The sequence below is a fragment of the Equus quagga genome, chromosome 8 (assembly GCF_021613505.1).
Source record: "Equus quagga isolate Etosha38 chromosome 8, UCLA_HA_Equagga_1.0, whole genome shotgun sequence".
NCBI classification, from domain to species: Eukaryota; Metazoa; Chordata; class Mammalia; order Perissodactyla; family Equidae; genus Equus; species Equus quagga.
In genome coordinates this window covers 52409145-52422173 of record NC_060274.1, presented here as the reverse complement: position 1 = coordinate 52422173, position 13029 = coordinate 52409145, and the positions used below count along the sequence as shown (strand labels likewise).

At 34.3% G+C, this 13029-nt stretch overlaps 1 protein-coding gene across 1 annotated transcript in view; it reads left to right on the top strand.

Annotated features, from left to right (window-relative positions):
* Nucleotides 1-13029, top strand: part of PCLO (piccolo presynaptic cytomatrix protein) — a 375574-nt gene that overhangs the window by 280916 nt on the left and 81629 nt on the right. Inside the window, exons 14-15 of the mRNA XM_046669722.1 lie at nt 6512-6562; nt 9774-9898. Coding sequence (XP_046525678.1) covers nt 6512-6562; nt 9774-9898 — 176 coding nt within the window. The remainder of the gene's footprint in view (nt 1-6511; nt 6563-9773; nt 9899-13029) is intronic.

Sequence of the window (13029 nt, the reverse complement as noted above, 5' to 3'; positions counted from 1 at the left end):
CTCGCCATTTCCTTTAGCAAAGCATTATTTTTTTGCCAACGTTATTGTACCCACTACTGGTAACTCCACTCACCAATCTCTCCTTTTTCTTCTTAAACTGCCCTCCAACTATCTAATCTGTGGCACAATGATCTGATTGGGTCATTATCCTGTTTATAAGATATTCCTGCTACTTGGAATGTCTGCTGCACCACCTCTGCCTATGACCTTATCCTGCTCATTCTAAAAGGGCCTGATCAAAGGTTTTCCTTGAGAGATTATCACAGTAAGCATAATGTTGTCAGATCTTTACAAGTAGCCTTGCTAGTAAGTACTCTACTTATTAGGGTTTCCAACTCATTCCTACTTTCCCAGACATTTTTGGATGCCACCTTAATGTCAAGGGTCATACTTGGTACCCAAGATGCAAAGATGGATAAAATTTCTTCCCTGCATACCAGGTAGACCAGTGATTCTAAAGCATGCTTCCAGTCCAACAGCATGAGCATCATCTGGGAACTGGTTAAAAATGCAAATTATTGACCCCACTCTTGGCCTTCTGAACCAGAAACACCAGGATGGGGCCAGCAATTTGGGTTTTAATAAGTTCTCTGATTGTGTACGATGCCTCTTGACGTTTGACTAGTGCTGACCTAATTAAAGATGAAGAATGGTATGTAAACAAATTCAATGAAGGTATAATGTTGGAAGTCATTAAGACATAGAGTGAGGGCACCCAAAAGAGTAGGGTTAGGAAACTGGTGTTTAGCTCACAAACTGATTTTGGTAGAGGCAAAAAAGGGACCAACATTCCAAGCAGAGAGTGCAGCATGAAAAAAATTTCAGAAACAAAAATTTCCATGCCTAGAACATAGGTATACAAAATATATAAGCATAGGAAATAAAGGAGAAGCCTGGATAGTTGTAAATTGGAGGACATTATATGCCATGCCTGGCTTTTACACTACCATCTGCAGAAAATGAAGAGCCAGTGAAAATCCTTAAGAAAAGATGAAATAAGAATAACAGGAAGCCTTCTTCCCTGAAGTCTTTCCATATTCTAATCCTTCCCTAAAGTCAAAACTTATCCTTCCTTCATCCCTTCCTCCAAAGTGCCAGCTGCTTTGTGTCTCTTAAGACGGTTGATGTCTTGATTGTAGTTACCAGTTTGCTTGTTTTATTCTCCCAACTGGGCTTCAAGCTCCTTAAGAACCAAGAGCCATTTCTTATTTTCTCTATTGCCCCCTAAGTACATAGTAGAGTGGCTTGCACAGAACAGTAGCAACAAATAAATACTGTGAACTAAAACATCAGTGGGTACTTGTGAGTCTGTGTAATATTGTCATATACAAATTTGATTTTTTTTATCATGTGTTAACTTTTTTGGCAATGATTAGAAGAAGAAACAGGTATTATGGTACATATATCAAGTAAATGATATTGACAGGTTTTATGATACGTAATAATTCTTTTCTATGCCAAGAATGTGGCTTATGTAGTTTTCACAGCATTTTTGCTGTAATAAAAAGTTATAAAGTTGCACTTGAAATGTGGCAGTCTTAATTGAGATATGATGTATGTGTGAATTACCTGTGAAATTTGAAGACCTAGTATGAAAAAAGAATGTAAAATATCTCATTACAATTTTTATATTGATTTCATGGTGAAATGATAATATTTGAACAAATTGGGTTAAATAAAATATATCATTAAAAATTAATTTCACGAGGGGCCAGCCCCGTAGCCCAGTGGTTACGTTCACATGCTGTGCTTCGGTGGCCCAGGATTTCGCTGGTTCAGATCCTGGGTGCAGACCTAACACGACTCATCAAGCCATGCTGAGGCAGCGTCCCACATGCCACACCTAGAAGAACCCAAACTAAAATATACAGCTATGTACTGGGGGGCTTTGGGGAGAAGAAGGAAAAATAAAAATAAATAAATAAATAAATAAATAAATAAAAATCTTTAAATAAAAAATTAATTTCACCAGATAATTTTTTTTTTTTAAGATTTTATTATTTCCTTTTTCTCCCCAACACCCCCGGTACATAGTTGTATATACTTCGTTGTGGATTCTTCTAGTTGTGGTATGTGGGACGCTGCCTCAGCGTGGTTTGATGAGCAGTGCCATGTCCGCGCCCAGGATTCGAACCAGCGAAACACTGGGCCACCTGCAGCGGAGCGCACGAACTTAACCACTCGGCCACGGGGCCAGCCCCTCACCAGATAATTTTTACCTTTTTTGGTGGGGGAAGCAATATTAGCCCTGAGCTAACATCCACTGCCAATCCTCCTCTTTTTGCTGAGGAAGATTGGCCCTAAGCTAACATCCATGCTCATCTTCCTCTACTTTGTATCTGGGACGCCTGACACAGTATGGCTTGATGAGTGGTGCTTAGGTCCACGCCCAGGATCCAAACTGGCGAATCCCAGGCCACTGAAGCAGAGCATGAAAACTTAACTGCTTAACCAGGCCAGCCCCTAATTTTTACATTTTTAATGTGACTACTAGAATATTTAAAATTACCTGTCTGGCTCACATATTCTACTGGACAGTGATGGTATAGAGATTACTTAATTCTTATTAGTAGTAATAACAATAACCGAATCTGATTATTTTTCAGATGTACATGTGTATAATATCGTATGTACATTACTAATTGAAATGTATAGTCACTAAATGCTAACACTCTTGAAGAAAGGGACCACTACCTATTCATCGTTTGAGGGTTTTATCTTCAACATTCAGTTAGCACAGAGTTTCTCGAAATATTTTTGCTGAATGAATGACTGAATAAATAGATTTAATATATTTCTTGACTCATCAACATGTAGTATGCATAAAAGGCAATACTTTCTTTTATTTGTTCTCCAAATCCTACAATGTTAAAAAATTTATATTGAGAGATTATAGAAACATCAAGTGATGGTCTGAAGCTTATATATCACTGAGTCAGGTAATATAATATGTCCAAATATATCATATATTCTTTGGATAATTTAGAGAATTATGGTTTTAACTACTTTGTGTTTTCCTTAAGTGTGAGACTAATTAAATATTAAATTACAAAACATTAATGTAACAATGTATTAAAACTAAAATATTTAAATCATAGTTAGCATAATTATTCATTTAGATATTTAGAACACCATCTATTAAACATTATAAATTGTTATTCACAAGTAATTATTAATCTATTAATAATACTCTAAATGATTGCTTCTGAGTAAATACTGGTAAAATATGAATCTAAATTATTTAAATACATTTTTAAATTGTATAAGACTATTTTGAATTATTTTGCTTAAACTAATCCAATATGAATTTTTGTCTTCCAAATTTTTAGTTTACTCCTTCAAGTTGTTTTGTCTCTGAAATTCTAGCCAAACTTTCTTCATTTTTATCTTTGAGGTCTAAATAATTTCTTCCAAGTCTTGGTGTAAATAAATAATTTAACTAAAGTGCTTATTAGTTTTAAATGTTCTTATGAAATCGGTCCTTGGTTTCCCAAACTTTGCTGGTCATGGCACCCTTAATGTCTCAGTAATTTTTTCATGGCACACTTATGCTCAAAGAAATACCTGAAGAGTTTTATTTGTTAAGTAGTTAGGTACAAACAATTTAATTACTATTTATGTCCGAACATCTTAGTAACCACTGGAAAAAATAGTACACATAAAATGTATTTGCTTCATTGTCAGCAACTAAAATTACGTGTCAATGGGATATGTGTACCTGCTAGGTGTTGCACAACTCCTCAAGGCATGCAATCAGATTGGGCACTAACACTCTTGTTTCCCGTTCCACGCTGATCTTACTGATTTTCTTGCAGTACATTTTTTATCACTGCAGTCATCAAAAACCAGCCTCACAAAGATATGACATCATTGAAAGGAAAGTAGTTGGCTCTAATCTTGAAATGTAACTACCTAGAGCTGGTAGTTTGCCTGGGGTCCAACAGATATTGCTCCTTTTCCTTCTATAATTGAAAATATCCCTCTGTGCTCTTATGAGTTCACTGCCACACTCCAGAACAATTAAAAATGATCCATAATCAAAGATCTAAAGATTAGGCCTGAAGCAATCAGTCTTCTAGAAGAGAATATCCGGAGGACACTCTTTGACATCAGCTTCAAAAGAATCTTTTCGGACACCATAAACCCTCACATGAGGGAGACAATAGATAGTATAAACAAATGGGACTTCATCAGACTAAAGAGCTTCTTCAAGGCAAGGGAAAACAGGATTGAAATAAAAAAACAGCCCAGTAATTGGGAAAAAATATTTACAAGTTATTTATCCGACAAAGCGTTAATCTCCATAAGATACAAAGAACTCACACAACCCAACAATAAAAAATCAAACAACCCAATTACAAAATGGGCAGGGGACATGAACAGACATTTCTCCAAAGAAGATATACGGATAGCCAATAGACACATGAAAAGATGCTCATCATCACTAATCATCAGGGAAATGCAAATCAAAACTATACTAAGATATCACCTTACACCCGTTAGAATGGCAAAAATATCCAAAACCAAGAGTGACAAATGTTGGAGAGGCTGTGGAGAAAAGGGAACCCTCATACACTGTTGGTGGGAATGCAAACTGGTGCAGCCACTATGGAAAACAGTATGGAGATTCCTCAAAAAGTCAAGAATAGAAATACCTTATGACCCAGCCATCCCACTACTGGGTATCTATCCTAAGAACCTGAAATCAGCAATTCCAAAAGTCCCATGCACCCCTATGTTCATCGCAGCATTATTCACAATAGCCAAGTCACGGAACCAACCTAAGTGCCCAGCAACTGATGATTGGATAAAGAAGATGTGGTATATATATACAATGGAATACTACTCAGACATAAAAAAAGGACAAAGCCGTCCCATTCACAACAACATGGATAGACCTTGTGGGTATTATGTTGAGTGAAATAAGCCAGACAGAGAAAGTCGTACTCTGTATGACTCCACTCATAGGTGGTAGTTAACATATGGAGAAAGAGAACTGATCAGTGGTTACCAGGGGAAAGGGGGGTAGGGCGAGGGCACTAGGGGTGAAGTGGTGTACCTACAACATGACTAATAATGATGTACAACTGTAATTTCACAAGGTTGTTAACTATCATAACCTTAATAAAAAAAAAATGATCCATAAGTTTGTTCTCTTTGTTAAATCTAGTTATGTTTGCATGATCATATGTCAAATGAGCTACAACTGTCAAAAATAAATGAAAACAAAATGTTTCCAATATTCACTCTGCTTTTCTTTCTGTCTTCTTTTTGACTTTTTATCTCAATTATTCTTTATCTTTCCTCATTGAGATGCAAGGATATCTGGTTTCAGGAACTTCTTTTTCTAAATTCAGTTTGCTTTTCTTGAAATTTAAATAGTAAAATAATTATTAAGTAAATATAATTGTTCAATACCCAATAGTTTGTCCTTTGCAAACAGAGCACATTTTAAGTATTAATAAATGGCCATTCTTATAAATGAGCTGAACAAATAAAGGATATATAGCTTAAAAAATTTAACTCCTATCTCATAACTTTACCAATGATTACATTATTTTTATTCCTAAGTTATTTCACAGAACAAGATCTGGAATATAGCTGTCTTCCTTTGATAGCTCTCATTTCTGGGATAAAAATATAAAGGAACAGGTAGCAGAGCAAGGATATCCATCTAAATATTATGGATCTTTTCTTTCCAGTTATTAAAACAAGGCCAATATTATGTACATGTAGGGAGACAGGGCCTTATTTGTAGGGGAGCAAGCTGGCCTCCATTTTAGGAAATATCTCCCTATATTAATGCCACTTTGCCTGAAATTCTGTTATAGCTCTGGGGTCAGGGACATCATCTCTCTTTTGTACAAATAATACATTGAAATGTAACAGGTCAACAGTCAGTCATTTATTCAGCAATATGAATCAGTCTACCAGATCACGTTCCTAACTCTTTTTAAGGCTTTACTGACAAAAGGGACTTATGAAGGAAATGAGAACTTATATAGAATGGGATAGAATTCTAACTAAGGAGTGTGAAATATTAGAAAGCGATTGCTTAGGTGCTTCACTCTCGAAGGGAGCAGGGAGAGGCTGAGCACCTACAAAGTAGTACAAGGGTAGACTTTTATCGGCGCTCCTAAGCAGTCGTTATATAAAAACAATATCTTTTGCAATCCTCTATAGATCTTTAAAACCTGTAAATGCTTAAATTGAGTACTTTATACCAACCATGCTAGTTTTCTTAAGTAATTGAAAATACATTCCTGCAGGGATAAAAGTATAGCTTCAGAACAGGCTTAACAAAATCAAAAATAGATTTATGTATCTATAAAATTAAACATGTATTGAGAAGTGTAAGTAGACACCATATTCTAAAGCAGACAAATGGATGAAATATATTTTCCAGGCAATGTATTCTAACCAATTAGAATTTAGTTTCAGAAGGAGGTGGAAGTGGTAAATTCTATAAAGGGTTTATCCATTAATGTAATATATGTTTTTACTTTTGCAGCCTACTGATGCAACAAAGGTTGTCTCTCATCCAATTACAGGGGAAATTCAGGTATGAAAATGTTTTAAAAATCATCATTATACCATCCTTTTTGGCTGTCTTTTTCACTGGTCCATTGAAACTGTAAACACTCTTAGAAATTTTCCTGTTGTATAACACATACAGACCTGTAACAAAAGAAACAATTTTATAGAATAGTGATTGAATACAAATATATGTTTTGAAATCTAATTATATCTATGGAATTCTATACTTTGAAGTCTGCCTGATACCTTAGCAGTATCAATACATTTTATCCCTCAGTTACTTTATACTGTTGAAAATGTTTCAAACATGACAGATTCTCCTGGAAATTTAAGGATTCCTCTTTAAGAGTTTCATAAGTCTAATGCTATCCTTTTTTCTTCCTCCTATCAACAATTGTTAAATAATTGCTGAACAGTTCTTCTAGAGCACCATTTTTCATACTGAGGCTCATAACCAATTTTTAATTTATAAAGTCACTTTAGAGGATTTTGACTAGGAAAACAGAAGAAAAATGGTATAAATCACTATCTTTTTTAGTTCTATGTGTGCGTGTGTTTCTGTATTTATGTATTGTATCATAACATATATTTCTTACTATGGGTCATAGTCAAAAATATTAGAAAAACAGTGCTTTAGATGATACCAAAAAGTAATTTAGGGTAGATAAGAAATGTCATTTAGAAAGAATCGATGCAATATAAAATAATAAAGATAGTAAATTTCAGATAAAGGAAAGAGAACAGTAGGTCTTAGCTGTGTCTCCAACAAGTTCTAGAGGAAATTTTCATGACTTGTCTCTACAGGAACATTTCACTGCAGCCAGCTGAGCTCCTAATGTCGTTAGTCTCCGGCAGCAGAACATTTCCTTGCACCATTTCTTCTTCCAGGAACACACTCCTCCTTTCTCTCTGCTTATCCTCAAGTTAGTTCAAACCTCTGTTGTCCTTTGGGAAGTCTCCAACATGTTCTAGAGGAAATTTTCATGAAAGACTTCTGGCTGCAGTGAAATGTTCCTGTAGAGATAAGTTGAGACTGAATTAAAAAGAACCTTGAACACAGTCTGAGGGGTGTTAGCCGCTACATAATAGGGTGATCAGTAAATATTTTGGAGAAAGGCAGAGCCTAACTGAAAGGAATATGTAATAAAAATTCATACAGCAGTGGCCTACAAAAAATACCATAAAGGGGAAGACACAAAGACAAAGAAATCGGTTAAGTGGTTATCTAGGCACACGCTAATTAAAGCAAGAGTGGAATATGAGAGTGGAAATAGAGAAAAAGTGCATAATATGGGCACCTTACTAAGAAGGATCCAGAAGGATGGAGCCCGATTACCTATGTATTCTAGACCTTCCTGTCTCACTGCTATTTCCCACTTCTTGAAAGCCAGACCTCATCTTCCTTCATTTCACAAGCAGCAAAGAAAATGCTGGATTTTTCTGATTCATAGTATCTCTTTCTCTCTCTCTCCCATTTTTTTTTAAACTTCTTGCCCATGGACCAATATTTGCTGTGTTTATTTTTGGTTTGTTTTTGTTTTTTTTATTCTTATTTTATTTTCCTTTCCTTTGAGTAGTAATATTTAATCCTGTAGTGAAAATTTACTCTAACAATATTCCTTCTTGAGTCTTAGGATTTTTGGGAGAAGGGAGGGGGTATTTTCTTATGACAATGATTTCCATGTTATTTTTCTTTTAGCAAAACCTTATTCTAAGTGAAAATGTATGTAGACACCCAGACAATAAATCTGTCACTACTGGAGTAGCTCTGGTTGAGAATGCTGGGGGCATCTCATTCTCTCTCAGAAGTAACCTCTGAGCAACTCTAAGTATTCTCTAAGGCCCTGCAGAGTACATTTTGAAAAATATTCTCTTAGGGTAGCCTGCAAATTTTCTTTTCAATAAGAAATGATTTCGGTGCCTCATCAGTTAAAAGTGGACTTTTAGACTGGCAGAGAAAGGAGAAAATAGGGAAAAATTTCTCCTTAAATATTTGGAAGCTGTTCTAAGTCTCAGTGAAATTAACTGCAGAATAATTCTACATTTTAATACCCCATTGTAGCCCACAGTTACTGCAGTTCTAAACTTCCCGTCCCTCCTCTTCTTTCGCGACGCTTTGTTTTATGTTTCACATTGCTTTCATGACGGTCAGAGAGACTCTGGGCTTTTCTGTATGGAGAAAAGGGATTGAAGATTCCTCTTCTGCCAGAAAACATAAGCAGATCAAAATTATGCTAAAGTTAGGAATTATTGTAATTATCAAATTTTTATGAAATTTGACTCATCTGAATTATGCCATTTTCAACATAAATATAGCATATCTGTTTTGTATAATTATAAAAAATTTGCTAGTATTTTTATTTATGAATTTTCCCCTTTGAAATATAGATCCTTTCCTTTCTGTTATTTGATAAACAAAAACAGCATCAAGCAGAATTAAGGCTTATTCTAATAATACAAAAAGAATCTTTCAATTTTGCAGGAGAAAAATTAGTTAACTCAATTATGCAGGCTTCTCAAATATTTATTTGAACTGTAAATATTTTCCTATTCAATGACAATTGTGCAATGGCCGTTAAATATCTATGAGGCAATGCCTCTTCTTTCCTCTTCAGCTTCTAAGATTAAAGAGCGGGATTTCATTATCCTAATCTCTCTCTCTTAGAAAACCAGGCACAGAAAGAAAAGCTATGATTTTAACATCAGATAATATAATATAGGAAGAGATAAAATCTACACATTCTTAAATATTCTTTTATTTCAGTACTGACAACTTTATCTTTAAATAATGATTTCACCCACTGTTAATTATTTGATGAAGTGCAAATGACATTTTCTAATAAATTTATCAATTAGTTCATTTATTTTCAAAATCCTGGTAATCATATTCATGAACATTAACAACATTTACTATTTTCCTAAGAGTGGAAATTTAGTTTAAAAATGCAACTAGCATGCACTGTATGATTTTCCTTATAAATGAATTTTAGACAGGCCAGGACTTTCACCATGGAAAGAATGAACAGCGCATTTGCTGGTGATTAACATGTGCCTGGGAGCTTCCAATTAAATTAGACAATAACTGGTCTGTTCAGTTTCAAATAAAATGAAAATGAAGGTTAATGCTTCTTGTGAGAATTTAAAAAAAATAATAGTAAAATATTGAATGATAACGTATTACACGTTTTCTAAAACAAAAACATAATGTTCATGGAATATTTTGCTGTTCCTTTAAGCTTCAAATCAACTATGATCTTGGAAATCTCATAATACATATTCTCCAAGCAAGAAACCTTGTCCCTCGAGACAACAATGGTTATTCTGACCCCTTTGTTAAAGTGTACCTTCTTCCAGGGCGAGGGTAAGTAAAGAAGCAATGTCTTCCAAGAATTGCATTTCATGGTTTAAAAAATAGTGATAGTGTCTTCTAGTGTCTAATTTCAAAGAGTTTAATATCTTTTCCTTAGTTTTATCCGCATGTCATATTTATTTACTTAAAACTAGTGAATAAGGTGGAATTAAAAATTTATTATTAAGCCTTAAAGCATTCTAGGAGAGCCCTGATTATAGTAAAACCTCCCTCAATGAGAACACATCAGTGTTTCGATTCAGGAAACCACTCCTGCTATGACCAATCAGATTGCCTGTGAAATCACTTAAGGAATTATTTGTGGCAGATTTAAAGAATTAGCTTACATTCCTAAATTTATTTGCAAAGCCAACGTTCAAGGTCTCGTAAGTTACTGTTTTATTTTATATTACCCAATATGTTAAATGTTCATTAAGTGACTGTTGATGTATCCTTATTTATATGCATATTTTCAAATCAACGTTTTAAAATTATAAAATAAGAAAAACAAGAGTAATATTTGAAATGGTGACTTTGGTAAATAAATGAAAAATACCTTTTGAATCTCTTGTGTGATATGTAAACTGTTCAGATAAAGCAAGTACTCCTTGGAGATGTTTAATTTTCACATAATAAATGCAAATTGAAATGTTCTGGTATATAAATCAGTACTCAAGGATGGTTTCAAAACAGCGATAACAGTATGCCTTATCTGAAAATTTATATTAGCCAAATTAGCATGATGGAACCATAAGTAATCAACAATTGGAGGTATAATGAAATGAATTGGGGTAATTTGAAGACTACTTTTATTTTTGTTCATTTTTCACTTAAGGACTGACATTTGAATATTACTTTTTACTTGGAAACTTTCGATTATCGTACATAAGCAGAAGGAATAGTTTAATGTCCCACCATGTACCCATTACTCAGCTTCAATAAATATCACTTCCTAGCCACTCATGTTTCATTTTTACCTTCATACACTCCCTCCATACAGATTATTTTAAAGTAGATCTCAACTATTGTAACTTTTTTCTGCAAATATTTACTATATATTTCTAAAAGATAGCTCATTTTAAAAATAATCATGAAACCACATATAACTATAATAATTTAAAATTTTTTAAATAATTCCTAATTTCTCCAATTGCCTCATAATATTTTCCTAGTGCTTTAATGACCTAACTGTTACTTATAGAAGATTCTACCCATCAATAGCAGAACACGTATTCTTTTCAAGTGCACATGGAACATTCACCAAGATAAACTATGTTCTGGGCTATAAAACAAACCTAAGCAAATTTAAAAGCATTGAAATCATACAAAACATGTTCTATGACTGTAGTTGCTTGGTTTGAATGGGATCCAAATTAGAGTTACACATTGCCTTTGAATCTGCTGTTTACTAATTATATCACCACAGGCAGATCACCAATTCTGTGAGATTCAGGTTCCTTGTCAGCATTGAGAGAGCCAAGGTAGGCAGAGCCATAATTTTTAGTTTGTCAGGAGAATAAAATTAGGTCATACTCAGAAAATAATTTGAAAATTCCCAGGTGCTATATCAAATTCAGTATACAGCCTTTAATTTCATCTTACCCCATAATTTTATTTAGAAACTTAGAATTGCTGATATTGTTGCTCTAGTCATGATCCATTGAATTTAATTTATAGAGATTACCAACTAGCCATATAGCACAGGCAAGGGGAGTTTTTATTTTATATTAATTAAGCTGTATCTTTATGTAGTAGTTATAACTGTAATTTGGCTACATTTTTTAAATGAGTATAACAACAACAAACTGATCACTTCATTCTGCCTTTGATTTGAGTCCTGAGACCTTCAGTGTTCTTTGATGACAGTAGTATGGGATGAGAGGAAATCACTGGCAAGGGTATATCTCTAATTAACATCTGCTAATGAATGAAAGTAAAGCACTGTTTTTTATTTTCTATCTTCTCTGATAATGTCCTGGAGTATCACCTTTTATACTATATGAGGTGCCTATCTTTTATCTACTACAGGATCTAGTTCAATTAGACTGTTGCAGCTTGAACAACCAGAAAGGGCAGGCAGATAACATGAATATCTTAGTCCATTCCGGGAAACCATAGAGAAGGGTGGGAACCATAGTGAAATAAAGGGTGAGTTTCCCACCTAAAGCCATCCTCATACAATTTGTCAGACAGAACATTCCTGCTCTGTGGGATTTGGCCCAAAGGCAGCTAATATGCTGCTCCTATTCAATTCCTAGCCCTTTCATTAAATTACTCCTAATCAGCACAGTGACCAAGGCCTTGGGATTTCTTACACTTCTGAGGTATTATTTTCACTTTGGTTCTAAGATTATTTTCTGTCTCATGTCATGTCATGGTATAGCTCCTCTAATTATTATTCTCATATTTTCTTCCCTTTTTCTGTTCCTAACTTTTTTCTTCCTGTCTTTCCTGTTTTCCTGTTGTATCCTTCACTCTTGCTCTTGGAATCAATGCAGTCAAGTCATGGTTGTCCAGAATGCAAGGTAGAGTTGGTTCTCTTTCAGTGTCAAGCTATGCTGTAATGTCTAGCATTATAAGTTTTGCCTTTTGTGTACATACACCTGCAGTTCAACTTGGGCTATAATTTTTATTTTTCTACATGTTGGTATCTATTGAATTAGGCTAAGAGCAAATGGTTATGACCACAACATTACTAAATAGGTTTATCAGATATGTTCAATAGAACATAGAAAAGTAGAAAATATTAAAAACATAGAAAAATATGAATAAGGAAATATCACCCTGAAATTAGATATAACTAAAGTTTTCATTTATAATTTGTCCACTAAAATTCATTTAGCTTCTCATATGGTATTCATGGCTTGAGTTCTCCTGAGTCTCCTATTACAAATTTAAAAATCTAGACTCCCTTTTCAAAAGAATTAACTGATCTTCTGGATGTCAGTACTGGGTGTGTATCTCATCCTAAAGACAATAGTTGCCTGGTCTTTTTTCCTCACTTACACGACATATTGAAACATTTCCATGCCTTTATACAATCTGTCCCATAAAATTATTGCTATGCAATATAGGATGCCATAATCTGCCTGCTCTATTGTATTGGCAACAACATAAGAGCAAACTCCTCTGTTTGCCAGTTG